The sequence below is a fragment of the Pararge aegeria genome, chromosome 1 (assembly GCF_905163445.1).
Source record: "Pararge aegeria chromosome 1, ilParAegt1.1, whole genome shotgun sequence".
NCBI lineage: Eukaryota > Metazoa > Arthropoda > Insecta > Lepidoptera > Nymphalidae > Pararge > Pararge aegeria.
Genome location: NC_053180.1, coordinates 18,421,718 through 18,443,252, shown reverse-complemented (window position 1 = coordinate 18,443,252; position 21,535 = coordinate 18,421,718). Strand labels below are relative to the sequence as shown.

The following is a 21,535-nucleotide window of genomic DNA, read 5'->3' as shown; positions in this document are numbered from 1 at the left end:
CTTTTGCGTTTTTAACCTCCGAAGCAAAAACGAATTTGCAATAATTTTTTTATTGATAACTGAGCCATATATGTATGTGATTTTATTTATTGAATCACTAGGCTGTTGCCCGCGTTTTTCGTCTTCCTTGGGGAACCGTTTGTTTTCATGGGATAAAAGTAACCTATGCTACTCCGTCCTTTAAACTAACTCTATCTGAATGAATGAATGAATATACTTTTATTGCACACTACACACCATAAAAAGTACATAAAAAAGATTAGTACAACAAAACAACTCTATTTTCCAAAATCTATTGATTGCTTGAAAAGGGCGTGAAGGAAGGACAAACAAATAAACGCACGTTCGCAATTATACACACACACACATATACAAAGACACGTTATACTTATAACACACCGTCGTTTTTCCTTCGGAGGTTAATACGAGAGTAATTCATCACGACACCAGTTAGTTCTACGCTGGTATATGGTCACTGAAACGAGCTGCAAGTTTCACACACTTTACGTATTTGGAAATTAACGATACGAACTCCCTGGCGCAACGGTGAGCGCTGTTGTTTCAAGTGCGTGGTCCCGAGTTTAACTCGAGGGAGGGGAAATTTGCGAATTTATAATTTCTGAATTTCTTCTAGTCTAGTTTTGTGGGAGGCTTCGGCTGTGGCTAGTTACCACGCTACCGACAACGAGTCGGCTTCCTCGCGATGGGTTTCTTCATTGTTGAAGCAAGTGATAATTTAATTGCTAAAAACGCTTTAGAAATTTAGAGGTGTGTGCTGGGATTTGAACCCGAACCCCCGAAAGTGAATTCAAATAAATAAATAAATAATGACAAGGTTGCAAGTCGCTCCGCTTTCATCTCACACAAGATAGAACAATGATTGTTAAATTGTAAAATGATGTTGGATAGGACCAACTGCTGAGTTTCTTGCCGGCTTCTTCTCGGTAGGATCTGCCTTCCGAACCGGTGGTAGAGTCACTACAAACAGACAAACTTAACGTTTCAAAAGTGCTTATATTAGGCCTACTTGAAATAAATGAATTCCCAATTATGAAGTTCTACTCACTGGGCTAGCACCGCTTTTAAGAATATAATAGATTAATAGTCCATCTCACTTCTACATACATAAGGCTTTCTAATGATAAAAGAATAACTGCAGTAGACGGTAATGATTCAGAGGACGCCGCTAAGACCTATCGCAGGCACTATCTAGTGAGATAAATATATAACAACTTGGTACAACCACTCGTATGTTTTCACATTATTTCCATATGCCCGTGAATTTTTGAATTTGGATAACTTTAAAGAACATTAAGATGAACTATAACTTGTTCAAATAATATTAGTTTTAGTGTGTAATTATTATAACTCATAACTTAAAGTCTGACTTTTTCAAAGAAACACAGGTCAAATTGATAACTTCCGCCTTTTATAGGAATCGGTGAAAAGAACAATTCAGCGATACGGTAGTCAAACACGTACCTGTCAACATTGGGGAAAAAACATAGGTTTCTCAATTGCAGCGCCAAATAAGGTAACGTTGTAAATCAGTCCCCTAGAACGAAACTGCGGAACTCACCACCGAAGAGGATGTGTTTCGAGTATCGTAACTTAAACTTCAGATTAAAATGGACCTTAAAATTTCAATTTTAAAACTCATCGTACAGATAACCTATCGCCCATTTAACTCGGACTCCGAACTGTCGGTATTAGAAGCTTCTTTTGATAGAGCTCGTCTGGGGAAGTACTGCCAACATGCTTATTTCTGCCGCAAAGCTGCATTGTTGCAATGCTGTGTTCCAGTCTAAAGGGCGTGGTTGCCGGTGTAAATACAGGCACATGAGCTTTAGGTTGATGGACAAAGGGCGGCATGTTGCAGGACAAGTTCCTTGCATACCCTGCTTAGTGTTGTCTCATTTATAGGCATAAGCCCTCTACTATCGTTATTTATCGTTGACACGGATTGGCGCAGTGGGCAGCGACCCTGCTAACTGAGTCAAAGGCCGTGGGTTCGATTCCTACAACTGGAAAATATTTATGTGATGAACATGAATGTTTTATAGTGTCTGGGTTTTTATCTGTATTTTATAAGTATTTAGGTATTCATTCATAAAAATATTCATCAGTATCTTAGTACCCATAACACAAGCTACGCTTAATTTGGGGGCTAGATGGAGATGTGTGTGTTGTCGTGGTCATAAGTTTATTTATTATTATATAAAAAAAACTTTATAGCGTTTCGTTGGTTTTGTTTTATATGAAACAAGCAAGAGGCTCTCCTGAAGGCGGTTTGCGGCAGAAAAAAGTATGGCGAATAAGTACTTCTCGGGACGTGCTGTGAAATTTTTATGAATCACAAGGTCCTTGGTTACCAGATTTGGAGCAGCGTAGAGGGTTGAGCTCTAGATCCCTCTCTCCCCTGTATGAAGAAGTGGGACACGAGTAGGCTATAAGTGTGGTGGGATACTCGAAAACTATCTGGGCTTGCGAGTTGGGTAATCTTGTACTAAGGGTGCAGGCACTACAAGGGCAAGATGAAGGCCGTAAATAACGCACCCTCGTCTCCCGGAATATTAACCCCTGTTTGAAATTACGTGGAGTTCGTGTAAAAGTGTTTTGAACCGAAACGTTTTAGTTGCCGAAGGCAGAAGTTTTTAGGTAAATTAACGGTCAACTGAATCTATAACTCATATTCTATTTAAGTAAATACATGATGTAAGACGCACGCCGAATAGTGCTTATCAACATACTTACACGAATGTATGTTACAAAAAAACCCGACTTTGTTATATATAAGGCTAAGTTTGTTGTGGGCTCTTCTCCCGGCTAAGTTTGTTGTGGGCTCTTCTTAGACCGGGCGCGTTTGGAACCCTCGTAGCTTTAGATTTAAGTTGGCGAACGAAGTTATCACCATCCCGTTACAATTATGTAAACAAATATGTATGAACGCTTCATAAGTGCTTGTGATAGGCCTACATGAATAAAGAAATTTTGAATTTGAATTTTGAATTTGAATTTATAACGTGTAAATGAAAACCGAAATATTAATTCAGCGGCTTTAGAAGTACATTATTAAACTAAAACGCTAATAGTTTTTGAGCAAACCATTGCGAAAGTTTTCACTGAAATAAATCAGATATAGCCCTAACATCATACAAAAGTAAATAAAGTGAGTTCTGTCACTTTATTAGCTACGCGTCGCGTAGCGTTGGTACTACGCACTTGTCGGACTTTTATCTTCAATAGGCTTGTCATAAGTTAACACTTAGAATGTTTAGGATTAGGTTGTATGGAAAAATAAATATGCTTCTTAACGAATAAAATTCATTGGTTGGCAGGAAGCGTTATTTTGCCATGTATAGATATGACTGGCAAACACCAAGCCTAATTTGTTATAATCCACAACAACCAGATGCCATAGATCTTCAGAAGATGTTGAGATTATGGTGCACATTTGCTAATTATATTGACTTAGCAATAATTGTGCATTGTGAAGTAATTTGTGTGAACAGTGATTATAGCAAGTTAATTTTGGTGATCATTGTTTAAAAAGAAAAATTGTGTGATGTTGTTGTTCATAAAATAAAATAAATGTTCTGGACAATTATTTTATAAATTATAAGAGTAAAACAGAGTACATTTATTTTGATTTAATATTTTTGCAGGATTATTCTTTATGAAATATACTTATGCGTCCTTCAACATTTTTTTTTAAACTGTTGAATTTTTATTCACTTTGCTATTTACAATTGATCCGTTTGAAAATATTGGAAATAAATAATCCTAACTGATATTTGCCACTAGCTGGCGTATAAATCAAGAAGCGTGGAGTATATGACATATTATCATATACTTACGACCAATCCAAATTATTATTTTTGAATAGCAGAAACTACACAGACGTCTGACGTCAGCGTTTCTTCCGTCAGAAAATAATCTGAGCTACTCCCTAGTCGCGCCTAAAGAAGTTTTACTTCAAAAATAGAAGAAGAATACCAAAGGCTTAGTAGCGATCTCTGCCAGGCAATCTGAGAATTAGAAAAAAAAGGAATTTTGTAGCATGCACATTTCTTTGCTTGACTTTTTCAATAAACCAGCCACGCGTGCCTTAGTGCGTGATATACCACCATTCATTCTCATTAGCCGGTGCGTGTAGGGTAACGAATGACGTTCGTTAGGACGACATTACTAATTAGATAAAACTTCCCTGGTTAATTAGCTTTTGGGAACAGAGCTTCGATAAGTTATAAATAATGTAACCTTTAACGACCTACCTTCTCTACTAATACTAATATTTTAATGCCCAAGAGTACTGGTCGTACTTGTTAATATAAAAAAAATAAAGTAAGCCTAATATAAGAACTTTTATGAAAACTACGCTTCATTTGCTGAACTCCGCGAAAAGACTTAAGTCCATTGTAAAGTCAACATCTCCTGAGGATGCTCCGGTTTCGGAGTGAAACGTGCGAAGAGGGTACATTGTCGAAGATCTGTTTGGTGTGGAGTATAAGGATTGAAGAAATTATAAATTACACCATACAGATTCTCCTGCTTTTTGCGGATTATAGCAAATTAAGCTTAATTTTCATAATATATGATATAGGATTTCGGAAAAGTAACGCGTGCTTCTATCCAATATAAGCACTTTTGAAACGTCAAGTTTCTATCTCTGTTTGTAGCGATTATCCACCGGTTTGGAAGGAAGACTCTACCAAGAAGAAGCCGGCAAGCAACTCTGCAGTTGCTCTTTTCCAACATCATTTTACAATTTAACAATCATTGTTCTATCTTGTGAAGTTGTGTGAGATGAAAGCGGCTTGCTTCCAAGCAACCTTGTCTTTAAAAATTCATAAATAGTATAGTAATCTCGTTGTATTAAATGTGTTCTTATACATTCTTTCAACTTATGTTACGGTAAATCTAATATTACCTTCGATATCATGTTATAAAATCGGTATTTGGATTCAGTAAATAATACTTTTGAATTTAGTTATTATTAGCATTATTGTAAAATATGATGGACGCTGTAAGTACTTTTACTATAAAAATAACCCTTTTTTTGAAAAAAAAAATTATTACATCTACACTTCTCTCTGTTTAATGCAGTTGAAATGAACAACGATTTCAAGAGGATGGTGTATTATTTTGCATTCCCCTCTTGAAGTCGATCCATTTGTCGTAAGATACGTCGAGTGTACTGTGACGTCACGAGATCAAATGCAATACCCGACTCGTATCCTGTGGGGACTGAGGACTAGAGACAGGGGATGGAAGCGAACAATTTATATCTGGGCTTGCGAGTTGGGTAATCTTGTACTAAGGGTGCAGGCACTACAAGGGCAAGATGAAGGCCGTAAATAACGCACCCTCGTCTCCCGGAATATTAACCCCTGTTTGAAATTACGTGGAGTTCGTGTAAAAGTGTTTTGAACCGAAACGTTTTAGTTGCCGAAGGCAGAAGTTTTTAGGTAAATTAACGGTCAACTGAATCTATAACTCATATTCTATTTAAGTAAATACATGATGTAAGACGCACGCCGAATAGTGCTTATCAACATACTTACACGAATGTATGTTACAAAAAAACCCGACTTTGTTATATATAAGGCTAAGTTTGTTGTGGGCTCTTCTCCCGGCTAAGTTTGTTGTGGGCTCTTCTTAGACCGGGCGCGTTTGGAACCCTCGTAGCTTTAGATTTAAGTTGGCGAACGAAGTTATCACCATCCCGTTACAATTATGTAAACAAATATGTATGAACGCTTCATAAGTGCTTGTGATAGGCCTACATGAATAAAGAAATTTTGAATTTGAATTTTGAATTTGAATTTATAACGTGTAAATGAAAACCGAAATATTAATTCAGCGGCTTTAGAAGTACATTATTAAACTAAAACGCTAATAGTTTTTGAGCAAACCATTGCGAAAGTTTTCACTGAAATAAATCAGATATAGCCCTAACATCATACAAAAGTAAATAAAGTGAGTTCTGTCACTTTATTAGCTACGCGTCGCGTAGCGTTGGTACTACGCACTTGTCGGACTTTTATCTTCAATAGGCTTGTCATAAGTTAACACTTAGAATGTTTAGGATTAGGTTGTATGGAAAAATAAATATGCTTCTTAACGAATAAAATTCATTGGTTGGCAGGAAGCGTTATTTTGCCATGTATAGATATGACTGGCAAACACCAAGCCTAATTTGTTATAATCCACAACAACCAGATGCCATAGATCTTCAGAAGATGTTGAGATTATGGTGCACATTTGCTAATTATATTGACTTAGCAATAATTGTGCATTGTGAAGTAATTTGTGTGAACAGTGATTATAGCAAGTTAATTTTGGTGATCATTGTTTAAAAAGAAAAATTGTGTGATGTTGTTGTTCATAAAATAAAATAAATGTTCTGGACAATTATTTTATAAATTATAAGAGTAAAACAGAGTACATTTATTTTGATTTAATATTTTTGCAGGATTATTCTTTATGAAATATACTTATGCGTCCTTCAACATTTTTTTTTAAACTGTTGAATTTTTATTCACTTTGCTATTTACAATTGATCCGTTTGAAAATATTGGAAATAAATAATCCTAACTGATATTTGCCACTAGCTGGCGTATAAATCAAGAAGCGTGGAGTATATGACATATTATCATATACTTACGACCAATCCAAATTATTATTTTTGAATAGCAGAAACTACACAGACGTCTGACGTCAGCGTTTCTTCCGTCAGAAAATAATCTGAGCTACTCCCTAGTCGCGCCTAAAGAAGTTTTACTTCAAAAATAGAAGAAGAATACCAAAGGCTTAGTAGCGATCTCTGCCAGGCAATCTGAGAATTAGAAAAAAAAGGAATTTTGTAGCATGCACATTTCTTTGCTTGACTTTTTCAATAAACCAGCCACGCGTGCCTTAGTGCGTGATATACCACCATTCATTCTCATTAGCCGGTGCGTGTAGGGTAACGAATGACGTTCGTTAGGACGACATTACTAATTAGATAAAACTTCCCTGGTTAATTAGCTTTTGGGAACAGAGCTTCGATAAGTTATAAATAATGTAACCTTTAACGACCTACCTTCTCTACTAATACTAATATTTTAATGCCCAAGAGTACTGGTCGTACTTGTTAATATAAAAAAAATAAAGTAAGCCTAATATAAGAACTTTTATGAAAACTACGCTTCATTTGCTGAACTCCGCGAAAAGACTTAAGTCCATTGTAAAGTCAACATCTCCTGAGGATGCTCCGGTTTCGGAGTGAAACGTGCGAAGAGGGTACATTGTCGAAGATCTGTTTGGTGTGGAGTATAAGGATTGAAGAAATTATAAATTACACCATACAGATTCTCCTGCTTTTTGCGGATTATAGCAAATTAAGCTTAATTTTCATAATATATGATATAGGATTTCGGAAAAGTAACGCGTGCTTCTATCCAATATAAGCACTTTTGAAACGTCAAGTTTCTATCTCTGTTTGTAGCGATTATCCACCGGTTTGGAAGGAAGACTCTACCAAGAAGAAGCCGGCAAGCAACTCTGCAGTTGCTCTTTTCCAACATCATTTTACAATTTAACAATCATTGTTCTATCTTGTGAAGTTGTGTGAGATGAAAGCGGCTTGCTTCCAAGCAACCTTGTCTTTAAAAATTCATAAATAGTATAGTAATCTCGTTGTATTAAATGTGTTCTTATACATTCTTTCAACTTATGTTACGGTAAATCTAATATTACCTTCGATATCATGTTATAAAATCGGTATTTGGATTCAGTAAATAATACTTTTGAATTTAGTTATTATTAGCATTATTGTAAAATATGATGGACGCTGTAAGTACTTTTACTATAAAAATAACCCTTTTTTTGAAAAAAAAAATTATTACATCTACACTTCTCTCTGTTTAATGCAGTTGAAATGAACAACGATTTCAAGAGGATGGTGTATTATTTTGCATTCCCCTCTTGAAGTCGATCCATTTGTCGTAAGATACGTCGAGTGTACTGTGACGTCACGAGATCAAATGCAATACCCGACTCGTATCCTGTGGGGACTGAGGACTAGAGACAGGGGATGGAAGCGAACAATTTATGTCGATTGCGATTGAAAATGTGTAGTTTTGTAGATGGGTATTACTTTGTAACGATTTTTCTAACGCTCTTTGAAGTTAGAAAAGATTTATAGAGACAGCCTTTTTGTTACGAAGTTGCTTTACTTTTTTTCAACCGACTTTCCAAGAAGGTGAACGTACGTTCAATATAACATCAATTTGAAATGTAGACCACTTTCTATGACTACTTTAGGTTAAAAAAATACCTACCAATTGGGTCCTTTAATTTTGTAAGTAAAGCTACGGAGGCCAATGATAAAGATGATTTTCAGTAGAAAAAAAATGTTCCACAATTATGCATATCTTTACAGTTTTCAACGAATTAATAAACAAATGTCTTTTATATAAATAGGCGGTCTCAATAATGTCAAACATTAACACACGTGAGGCATTAAATAAAATAAAAATAAGTAACAAAAAAAATGTAGTATAAAATGACTTCCAACGGATTTCCGAGAGGGCCCCGTTAGGTTTGATAGAATCAAAGGGCTGCCCCAAGGCCATCTTAGCGCGCAGCAAACAGAATTTTCGTTTCAGGGTTGTAAAATATTTCTCTTCCGAGAACACCAATAAAGTGGCAAATCGTAAAAGAAGAGCAAAACCTTCCTGACGACCTTCCTGGCGCAACTGTACACGCTGTGAATTTAAGTAGGAGTTCGATTCCTGGCAGGAATAATGACAGAATTTATAATTTCTGTATTTTCTCGGGTCTAGACTGGAGGGAGGCTTTGGCCGTGGTTAGTAGGGTGTACCACCCTACCGACAAAGAAGTGCTAGGCGATTTATTGTTCCGGTGCGATATCGCGTAGAAACCGATTAGGAGTATGACTACCATACTCCCTAACAGGTTAGCCCACTTCCATCATAGACTGCATCGTCAGTTACCACCAGGTGAGATTGCAGACAAGGGCTAACTTGTAGTTTAATAAAAAAAAATACACATGACGGCTCGATAACTGAGTATACCTTTAAATGTTAGATGTATAACAGTTTACTAGTATGTATTTATTATTAATAGCTGTGGACGGCGTTCTCCTTCCGCTTATTATTGCAGAAGATCCTGCCTGTAAAATCGGTAATGGGGGACCTAGAGGCCATGGAACACATTAATAATTTAGAAGGATCCATTAAGAGTGGCAGAGGAGAACGGGCAACCCTTTTTTTTTTTTTTTTTTTTGTCGTGGTGGTAAAGCTTTATGGCTACCTCTGTCCTTTTGGGCAGGACAGAGGTTATGTGGGACTCGTTTACCCGAACTAAAAACCACCACGGCATGTCCCTCTCGTTGGATTTATTGGACGTCCGGGGAACCAAGAACGGGCAACCCTGACGTTGGGACTGGGAGAGGCCTTTTATCCAGCTGTAGATTGCATTGATGATAACACACCGAGTAAAAACATACTCGTAAGCTATTGTTGCAAAACATTTAATTTGCAATTTGCATTTATTTTGCCCCTTACGAAGACATATTTTCCTTCAAATTCTATCCACCCCCGACGCAAAATCGACGTGGCAACGTGGCGTCGACAACTTTTACGTTGTATATGTGTATGTGTGTATATATATGTGTGTGTGTGTGTGTGTGTGTTTTATATGTGTGACTGTGTGTGTGGCTGTGGCATCGTAGCTAACGAACGGCAGAACCGATTTTAATTTTGTTTTTTTTAATGTGAATTTAGACGGGAGAATTAGTTTGGTGATAATTGATCCAAGTTGGCCACGGCTACAAAATGGTGGATTTCATATAGGGCTTGACTACTGTGGGGGGATTATTTTTATTTTGTTTTTAGTGTTTTTTTCAAACTTTTCCAAAAGTTGTATTCTTCGGTACTCAGGAGTGAGAAACGGATGGTACCTACCTAAGTATCAAACTTGTTAATGGGATTCTTCGTGGAATACAGAATTTTGGACCGATATTAAAGTTAATAAGTTTGATAACTCGGCGAACTTTCGAATCTAATTACTTTGAAACGAATGAGGCGCGCTTTGAATTTCAATTTCTCTTTACTTACCTTTAGCGTGAATGAAATACCTGCTATGTTTATTTTCTTTATTTAAGTCCAATAAACGCCAATCTATAAATACTATTTCTAATCGAAAGAAGATTCAAATGCCTTCCGTTTGACTGTTTTAATAATAATAACACCCAGAAGTTTTTATGGGGAAAAAAGGTGTGCACTATTTTTGGCGCCATTCAAACTTTTTGTTGTTATTATTAAAGAAAAAACTAATTAAGAATGATTTGTCATATAACTTGCAGTGAGGCACAAAAATGACTATAATTGGATATCATAAAGCACAAGTGCGTTAATGTAAAGTAAAACACGGGTGTTTAATAACTTGGATACTTATAGCTTAAAAGTGACGTAATAAGATCTACGTTACGAGATATTTGGAGGCCTGAAAAATTAATGTTAGTTAGGTCGCAGATATAACTTACCGATATCTGAAGTAGATACAGCATCCTTCACAAGCCGGTACGTATCGCCGTTTATTCGGAGGAAGTCGACGCATCCGAGTAAGCCTTCTGACAGGCCCAGCTTGCTTTGAAGTCCTGTGGTGTTGCCAGCACCTCCCACCCATACAGGCTCGCGGAAGGTCATGCGGGAGAAGAGACCCTGAGGAAAAGATTGATAATTTATACTCGATCTTTCTTTTTCCCGTGAGCCAAATATGGCTCATAAAATCTTATTACACCCGAGGGATGTATGTGGCTCACGGGACTCGTGCAACTGAACCTATTCCAAGCGGATATCCTTAGGAAACGTGTTAAGTCAGCACAGTTTTTGTATGAACCATTCTGGATCGTTTAAATGTAAAACTACACTGGCTTGTAGACTGGACCGCAATCTCTGGTGGACAGGCATGAGTACCTATGGAAATATGTCCTAGTATATTTAATATTAAATTTCTTCACAACGTTTTCAGCCATGTTTTCCTACGGCTTAATGGTAGACTTCACACGCTTTCGAGAACGTTACGGAGAACTCTCCGGCGCGCAGGTTTCCTCACGATGTCTTTTCTTCACCATTAAAGCTAGTGATATTTGATTGCATTTGATTGCGTAAATTAAAAAAGTACATAACTCTGACATAAAAGATGCGTACCAAAGATCAAACTGGGTCCGGCAGAAAATCAGGGTTTTTACAATTCATATTCGACCTAATATTTTCACTCGTGGAATCTTTAAATAGCTATATCATTTTGACGGCCGATTTGCGCAGTTGGCAGTGTGGTAACCCTGCTCTCTGAGTCAAAGGCCGTGGGTTCGATTCCCACAACTGGAAAATGTTTGTGTGATGAACATAACTGTTTTTCAGTGGCTGGGTGTTTATATGTATATTATTCATTAAAAAGATATTCATCAGTCAACTAAGTACCCATAACACAAGCTACGCTTACTTTGGGGCTAGATGGCGATGTGTGTAATGTCGTAGTATATATTTATTTATTTATATTTATCAACCTATCGCAAGTCCACTTAAGTCATAAACGTATTCCAACCTGCACTAAGCTGATAGATAGATAGCTTGTAATAGGACAAGCTACACTACTAGCCACAAATGAACTTGTAATGATAGTGAAGATATCTATTTAAAGATTCCATGAGTGAAATAAGGTCAAATATAAATTCAAAAACGCCCGATTTTCTGACAATCAATTTAAACGTTTTCGTGTGAAATTCCTTAACGTTTAAAATGGTCCACTGCTAAGTGAACGACAATTACAAACTTGCGGATCATTACAGGGCGGGAATTCCGTCAATTATTGTACAACATTAACTTGGGGACTCGACAATAAGAGCTGAAATCCGCCTTTTTTGATGCTCATACCATGAACGATTGGCGATTTAAGTTTTGTTTTATATTGTTCTATTATGTTTGCGACTTAGCCTTAAATGAATTATATTAAACGGGCATACGAAGTCGGTTTATATCAAACATATAAACCGACTTAAGGATACCAATGAATGCGAAAAATTTGTGATATTCGTATATCCTAAAAAACTTAAATGATTTAGATAGAACTTTATCATTAAAGTAGGAAGGGGACTACGCGCGGTTCTAGCCCCAAACAACTGCTAATCTTATGTTTATAAAAATATCGCGTCACGATGTTTGTTAAACCTGAAGATCAAAATTCAAAAAAATCAAAATTCAAAATTCATTTATTTCAAGTAGGCCTAATATAAGCACTTTTGAAACGTCAAGTCTCTCTGTGTGTAGTGACTCTACCACCGGTTTGGAAGGCAGATTCTACCGAGAAGAAGCCGGCAAGAAACTCAGCAGTTGCTCTTTTCCAACATTAACAAATTACATTTTACATTTCAAAATTCCTTTTTCTATCTTGTGAGAGATGAAAGCGGAGCCGGATGCTTCCAAGCAACCTTGTAATTAAGAAATTCATCAATTGTATAATAACCTCGCTGTAATAAATGTGTTTTAACACATTCTTTAAACTTATGCATAGGTAAGTCCAAAATGACCTTAGGAATCATATTATAAAAGCGTGATCCTAAAGTATACTTGCCATTCTGGATTTATACATATATAGCTGATTAGGGCGTCCTAATACATAATTTCAATTTTAAATTTTAATTTTTTTTTTAAATTTCTTTGGATTGGGCATCACAAAATGCCTGTAAAATTATTGGACCAGGTAGGTAGCGTTGTTATAGGTATGCTACCAAATTTGATAAAGAATCATTTTTATGTAATTTTAGGCCACCATCGCGCATTGGAGCAGCGCGGTGGGTGTATGCTTTAAAACCATCTCTCCCATGAGAGACGGTTTTAGAGCTGCGGGTGATGATGGTTTTCCAGGCAGGCCGACGTCTGCCGTGTATTATACCCTACTTCCCTACTAATATTTTAATATGTGTTTAATTTTGCCCAAACTTTGTGTAGATCTGATGAAATTGGTTGGATAGAGGACAGAACTCCTCAGCGGACAGCAGCAAACCCCTCATAGCGATACTAAATACTTAAATTTTTTTTAGAACTACAACTAAATTCAATGCTACAACAAAAGCAAACGCAGACGAAGTCGCGGGCAACAGCTAGTAATATATAAATATACTACGACAATACACACACCGCCATCTACCCCCAAAGTAAGCGTAGCTTGTGTTATGGGTACTAAAGTAGGTGATGAATATTTTTATGAATAGTAAGAATATATAAAGCCTCTTCCGCTTATGACTTCCAGGCAACGGCAAAGTCTTTTGTCCTTTCAGTTTCCGTTTACGGGACACGAATATTTTTAATGAGTGATGCTTGCACTTTGTTTTTAAAAGAGGAATTTTGTTTAAATATTTTGTGAAGAACGGTATAGAGCTCAATAATGGGGATAAAATGAAATATTTGGTTTTAAAAAGCGTAGAAATATCAGTAAATAAAATATAAAGTAGGGTAAAATCATTATCATCAACGACGGCCGATTGGTGCAGTGGGCGATACCCACAACTGGAAAATGTTTGTGTGATGCACCTGAATGTTTTGGTGTTTATCTATATATTATGAGGTATTCATGTATATTATTAATAAAAAAATATTCATCAGTTATCTTAGTACCCCTAACACAAGCTACGCTTACTTTGGGGCTAGATGGCGATGTGCGTATTGTCGTAATATATAAATTTATTTATATTTATTTATCATCATTGTTAACCCATTACCGGCCCACCATATGGCCCACGTCTTTGAGAACGCTATAGGGAAAGTTTCCTAACGATGTTTTCCTTCACCGTAAAAAAAAAAATATACTAAGACAATACAAACATGGCCACCTAGCCCCAAAGTAAGCTTAGCTTGTGTTATGGGCACTAAGATGACTGATGAATATTTTTTTTATGAATAATATACATAAATACATTCATGCTCATCACATAAACATTTTCCAGTAGTGGGAAACGAACTCACGGCCGTGGGCTCAGAAAGCAGGGTCGCTGCAAACTGCGCCAATCGGCCGTCAAAAAGCAAGTGATATTTTAAATTCCATAAATTAGAAACGCACATAACTCCGAAAAGTAAGAGGCACATGTTGGGGTCAAACCGATCGGCTCGAAAGTGAAGCCAAAGCTCTATAATGAAAGAAGAGCGGTATGCTTTCAAGTACCCTTGTCATTTATTAATTCATCCATTGAATAAGTAAACTCGCTGTTATAAAATTAATTTCCATTTTTAATTTTTATATGCATAAAATATTTTTATCTATTTGAATTTTTACTTGCATTTAATAATATTATTTTATGTATTTAATTTAGTTATTCTTAATTTTATATCATCTTCATCATATCAACTGATTACCGGCCCACTACAGGGCACACAATGAGAAGGCGTTAAGGCCGTAGTCCACCACGCTGGCCTAGTCCGGATAGGTGGACCTCACACACCTTTGGGAACACTATGCATTATTAAAACGTATGAGAATCCAAATACCTAACAATTATGCAAGCCCGACACGAGAATCGTCCCGGACCTATCTGACCAGGTTGGTGAACCAGGCAATCAATAAAATATTATTATTCTTACTATGCCCATGTACAATTTACGTTAAAACTTTTCCTTTCACTGCCCAAGGTTCGAGATAAGGCAAATTATGTTGCCTAACTTATACGTTCCATAAAGAGAGTCGTCTCATTCCACATTCACAGAGCTCAAATAAAAACCCTCGCAGGTTAAATGGGTCTAGGGAGGTTCCTAACTTACCTATAACTTGAGTACAACTTTCAGAGCTAGTGGAAACTTTGGCGGATTACAAGACTACGATACGGATTTAATACACGATGGATTAAATATAGCGTAGCTTGTGTATAGCAAGTGATAAACGACTAAGACACCGGGAGCTATCTTTACATCGTTTGAGTCCATGTAGGACTGAAGTGTTTTGATAATGCAATCGTATTTAGGCCGACTGGCTCAGTGGGCAGCGACCCTGCTTTCTGAGTCCAAGGCCGTGGGTTTTCACGAGACAGAATCCTAGCCGTGAATTTACTGAGATCATTTGTATTCTGAACAATATCGTGCTTACATTTTCATTACTTTCCCTTATAAAAGGAGGTCAATACCCTGTTTTTTGATGCTGATAGGTGGCTGCTAATGTGCAGTTGTTTTTTTATTGGATAGAAGCAGGCTTTACTTTGCGGAATTCCATGATATATTATAAAAATTAAGCTTAATTTGTTATACTCCACGAAAAGCAGGAGAACCTGTATTTTATTTCCTATATTACTTCATCATTTCTTCAATCTTTATACTCCACACAAAACAGAACTTCGGCAATGTACCCTCTACGCACGTTTCGCTCCGAAATCGAAACACGCTCAGGAGATAATGACTTTACATTAAATAATTGTTAAATTAATGTGTCGCCTTTTATAACTTTCTTAACTCCACCTTATATAATGTAAGTTCCCCCCACCTAATGAGGTGAGAGGTACTAAAGGTACCTCTGAATATGTTTAATAAAGGTTAAGTTAAGAAATGAATTTGTTCGTTTAGCAATTCGAACCCCCCATTTTTATGTTTAATAATTTCCAATTGTTCCCTCAAATCAAGTCTCAACCCTTTGTCGCAAGAATGTATAAAAGATGTTTTGCAAAATGAGATCTTTCAGCACGGTTATGATTGAAGGCTGCCATATGCTCTTTGTAACGCGTTTCAAAGTTACGTCCGGTCTGAGCTACGAATACCTATGGCATGGCATTCAGAACATTGCAGGAGTAGAGATCAGTGGTATATGAATTGCAATGTTTCAACAATTCGCGATACCATCCCGGACTAGCAAAATGCTTCGGAGAAAAATAAGCCGTGCGTCAATGGTCGCTTAAGCCCGCTAATCCGCATTGGAGAAGCGTGGTGGGTTCTACGACCATCTCCCCAGGAGAGAGGCCTGTGTCTAGCAGTCAGACATTAATAGGCTGAAGATTATGATATTAAAGCCTTTTTGAATATTAACTTGATTTATGCCAAATAGTTACTGAAAGGACGGGCATTTTTTTCGAAAGAAAATAAGTGCTCCCAAGGTGTCTGCCAAATAAACGGACTAAGAAACAGGACAGTTTCATTGTTCACCTAAAACATATGTATTCCTTTGAATTTCTATTACAAAGTCCAAGAAAGGAAATGTTCTTATTGCAAGCATTTCATAAAAAGCTAGTTGGATTTTTCAAGGAATAAGTCGAAGCACTAAAGATGTGGAATTAATTAATTATGAGAACTAGGTACTATTTAAGCTCTCTTCAAGATTTACCACAAAGAAATATTTCTTTTAATATTCCGTAAAGCGAAAACCTTTGAATGAAGCCAATCATTTCTAAAGGAACCGTTGAAGTTATACTTCTAGTTTTCTCGCCAAAGGTTGTCCGTGAGAAAGAAGAAGCTAGAAGCTCGCTAGAAGTTAGTTAATTCGCAAAGGTTACTGTGAAGTCTCATAGTGCTTTCAAAGACACACTGTAAGTAGGTTTCAGCAATTATCTTATTGAAAGATGATTCAAAGACGTTTTTCGCAATCGGATTGGTTGATCGCGTTCGGATTATAAAGGCAAATATGGTTAACGAAGAATTCCTAGTTCAAGGTATAACATTTCTTAAAAAACAGTACGTTCGCAGATTTTTTCAGCAGTTGCATGGCCGATTTGTTATTTTTTTCCACCAGTTGTTGTTCTTAAATAGGCTCCATAAAATTATTAACTGCATTTTATTATTTTATTTATTTATTTTAATTACACAAACTACTAAAATTATTATTCTTCGCATCCTGAAACTCACATAAGTTTATTTGGACGCTGCACATTCCTCTAGAATCTAATAAGTTTAAAAATATATATAATAACATATTTTACGGGATCAATTTATATTTATAAAATACAGGATCAATTTATATTTATTTTACCTCTCCCTGTAAGCTTGGCATACTTTATTTATTCATTGTTAGAACGGAGTAAACCCAATTAAACTATTTAAATTTAATGGTTGAAACACGATACAAAATGATAGTACGTTTATGCATATAGTTTATACATGTTTTATACGACGATTCGACGATAATCACACTTGCGAGAAATAAAGGACATACTTTTTATAAATACGTTCCCAGAAAATAACCACTGTATGAAAGTTTCGTAGGCCGCTCTCTAGATTTTGATCGAAATATGTTATTCACTCGCGATAAGTGCTGCGAATATTAATCCCGGCGGAGTAAAATCTACTACTAGCTCTATATTCTAATTTACGATGTACATTTTAAATTATTATAACAATAGACCAAAAAGCGAAAATATTAATTACGAAAAACGGCTTGACGGCGCGCCAAGGTAAACCGATATACAGCCAGTATCGTTTGTTTGTTTTCACAGCCTATAAGTATTTAAAATTATAGTAAAGGAAATATTTCCATTTTCAAAACATTTAACATGTTTTGAGTATAACTAGTTGTTAATAATTTCATAAAATAAAACGTGCATTTATCAATGGAGAAGGCAACATATTTGTTTGTAAGTATATCACATAAAACCTCTTTGTTGGTTAAAAAAATCTGTATTACCCGATTAAATCAAAAGTGGTCCATGGTCCAAACTAAACTTAATCGATTTATATTTATTTTACCTCTCCCTGTAATCGGGTCATCATAATTAAAGCACAAGTACGGTATTTTCCAAATAAAACACGCGTGTCTGATATTTGATAATAAGCCTTATTTCTTTGAACGAACCTTCTAAGTGAGAAGGTTCTCGTTACGAGCAATCGTAATGAAAAAAGAACTAAAACAAGACTTATTAAATTAATATTTTAATCACAGAGGTAAAATAACTGTGAATGTAGAGGTCTTTGCTGCTGTTTATAAGTTAGTTTACACATTATAAAAATTCTAAGGCAAGTCGGTTTTGTGCTTTATTTGCAGAGTATTCGAAAGTTACATCAAACAAGGTAAGTGTAAAATAAAACACTTCTAACTTTCTCGATTGGAAAAACTTCCTTTACCACCAAATTAAAATTAAATTACAAAGTATATAAAACTCGTGTAAAACAAATTTGTCCCTACTGCTACTTTCTCTGAGCATTCAATAGAGCTTGGACGCTTTTTAAATTTCAGCGAACATTTTCACACAAAAGGTAACAAGAAGTGTATTTAAACTGACTGGCTTGTAGCTATTTTAATAACTGTTTGTTTGTTTTAAAATAAAATTAGTAGCTGATTTCATTCGCAGGCTCTATAATTAAATATTAAATCCATGCAAACAACTTTAATCAGTTTCTTCGTTTGATAAATGGGCGAACTGACAAATAAATATCCGCAGAGCTCCGATTGATTATGCCATTTCTTTCTATAGACCTTGTTTTGTGCACGCTCTTCAAAGGTAATTCATGAAATTATGATTAACTAAACAAATAAAACGTCTATAATTAAAAAATGTTTATATATATACACGGGCAGAAGTATTTATCACCGTTACCAACAGGGATGTCGATAGAAAGTACGGAAAGCAATGCGACCTTTAATACCTTCATATTCCAAGTGTGTTTTTCTGTGTGATGTAAATATAATAGAGCAATACAGTTATTATCGTTTTACGTATATTTTATGATTATTATGAAATTGCCGCTCAGTTACTGCACCGCTGCGATTGCAATGACCTGTGACCAACGATAGCTTCATTGGGTTATCATAAATATCTGTAACGATGTTCTTATCTTATGAAATCATCATTAATATCTGTTTTGATTATCTCTATATCTGATTTCATGGATTATCCATCCTATAAAATAAGTAACCTTTACTTTATTGTTTAGACTCACATTTATTATTATTATTACGTCATAAGTACCTATGACATATAAAAACTTGCGCACTACTTTTTTCCCCTGTGAGACCTCAGCCTAAGATTCCATCTGGTATCAAAGCGCTAACCTAATGGAGATATGGCAGTTCAATAGACTAAAGTAAGCTTTATACTCGTAGCTTGGGGTAAAGAGCCCCTATTGCGTCATTTTCAACTTACCTTAGATCTGCCACGCACACGTTTCCCATTGTTAAGTTTGAGCCATGCGTCCCAGCGGTGCCGGTACACGGATATGGTGTTCCATCTGCCCAGATGCACCGGCTCTGGAGACCGGAGAACTCCTGCGCCACTGCCGCAATCGTATCTGCGAAAATGTGGGCTATTTACACACACTGAAATAAATATAGACTTCAAGTTATCCAACTTGGATGGGCATGGTTAATTATGGCTGATAATCTGAGATTAAGAGGCTCATGCTCTATCGAGTCAGAGCACAAAAGATCCTGGAGGGTCGAAGTGCATCCGCTGAAGCCGGCCTCATTACAATTTAGATGGCTGATAATCTACAAAATCCAAAAGAGGAGACGTTGAGCGTTGTAGAGTACTAGTACGATAAATTAACACACACACGCATACACATAACCACACACACACACACACATTACCACACACACACACACATTACCACACACACACATTAACACACACACACATTAACACACAAACGCTCCAGTTAGCATGCTATTCTCACTTAACCGTTAGATAACTCAACACACCTTTGAAAGTTTCCTTTGTTAAAGTGCACTATATATTATCTCAATGATTGAATCAATGTTTGGGAAGGCACTGGCCCCTAAGATACGGGATTTCCTAGTTTAGGAGTCAGGATTCCAAAGATTTATTGTACTGTGTTTTTCTAATAAATATTTTCTATTTCTATTTCTATTTCTAAACATATCATAAGGCACGTACATAACTTCGGAAAGTTGTTAGGTGCGTGCTGGGATTCGAACTCGGTTCCCCGAAAGCTGAAGTCTTAGCCACTATTTAATCGCCGCTTTTATACAGACAAAATTTTCAAATATATGAAATATCCCTGTTTTTAAAGGGTAGAGTCCATAATATACATAAAATTCGCGCAGCGGTAAAAACATCAGTGATTTTAAAATAGGTGTCAGATCAAAGGGCGTTAACGACTCAGTGCGGAAAATTCAATTTGGTGCCGTGAAATATTGTTATACCTACTGCAGGGATTGTAAACAACAAAGGGGCCTCGGATATCTAATTAACTACCTGCTTTTAAGTTTTTTTTGTACTGATTTTTAGTATTTTACACCTTCTGGGCTATTAATTTATTATTTCTGACGTTTGGTTTTACAATTATAATCTTTATTTTAGGACGAAAGAGTAGATACATAAAGAAACCGTCTTTTATTAATTTTTTTGCTACGGTGGTATTATAGTATAGTATACGTATATGTACTGCTGGAAATGGGAACGCCGAAACACCTCGTACATCTACTTAGGCGTCTCTACGAAGATGGTACTGCATCTGTAAAGACAGATGACCAATTTTCGAACCAATTTTCAACCTAAGGCTGGGGTTCGTCAAGGATGCATAATCTCGCCACTTCTGTTTAATATATACACAGAACTTATTATGAGACGCACTCTAGAAAACTGGACAGATGGAGTTGTAATTGGTGGCCTAAAGATTTCCAACTTGCGCTACGCGGATGACACCACTCTATTCGCATCTAGTGCCCGCTACATAGAAAATCTCTTGCAAAAGATGGAAAGCATCAGTCTAGAATTTGGCCTGAAGATCAACCGCGCTAAAACCAAAATGATGATTGTCGACCGTATCAACAACAACACGCCGGAAGTAACACAAATTGCGAACTGTGATGTAGTTCAATCGTACATCTATTTAGGTGCGCAGATCTCCAATAATGGTGGCTGCATTGACGAGATCAAGAGACGAATGGCAATGTCTAGATCGGCTATGGACAAGTTGCAAAGGATATGGAGGAATCGTAATATAACGAAAGCCACAAAGATCCGGCTAGTTAAAGCACTGATATTCCCCATATTTTTCTACGCTTCGGAGACCCTGAGGGAGACTGAGAAGAAAAGAATAGATGCTCTTGAGATGTGGTGCTGGAGGAGAATGTTGGGAGTGACCTGGAACATGTTCCGTACTAATGAATCAATTCTTGACGAACTCAGCATCAAACAGCGCCTTTCTTCTGCAGTTCAAGTGCGAATTCTTAGTTTCTTCGGTCACGTGTCCAGGCGTAATGACGTGTCCATTGAGCGACTTGTGGTTCAAGGTAAAGTAGAAGGTACCAGAGCACGCGGAAGATCACCGATGAGATGGACGCACCAAGTGAAGGCTACAATCGAGGCTCCTCTACATGAATGCGCAAGAAAGGCAACCGTTAGAGAAGAGTGGCGAAGTATTGTCAAGCGAGCCACAACACCGAGATGACGACCACGACCAGTCTGTCAAGACTGAAATGACTAAGAAGAAGATACGTATATGTCCCCATTGCTGATCTACTTTTTGTTGTTCCAGTATTTGTTATAATATGCCAGTCCTGGATATCTCCGTCTATTGAGAGCTTATATAATACACTG

General features: G+C 36.6%; 1 protein-coding gene across 1 annotated transcript in view; it reads right to left on the bottom strand.

Moving 5' to 3' along the window:
• LOC120624052 overlaps positions 1 to 21,535 on the bottom strand; it is a 208,219-nt gene that overhangs the window by 17,496 nt on the left and 169,188 nt on the right. The window contains exons 7-8 of the mRNA XM_039890384.1: positions 19,115 to 19,259; positions 10,553 to 10,730 (exon numbers count right to left, since the gene is read on the bottom strand). Coding sequence (XP_039746318.1) covers positions 10,553 to 10,730; positions 19,115 to 19,259 — 323 coding nt within the window. The remainder of the gene's footprint in view (positions 1 to 10,552; positions 10,731 to 19,114; positions 19,260 to 21,535) is intronic.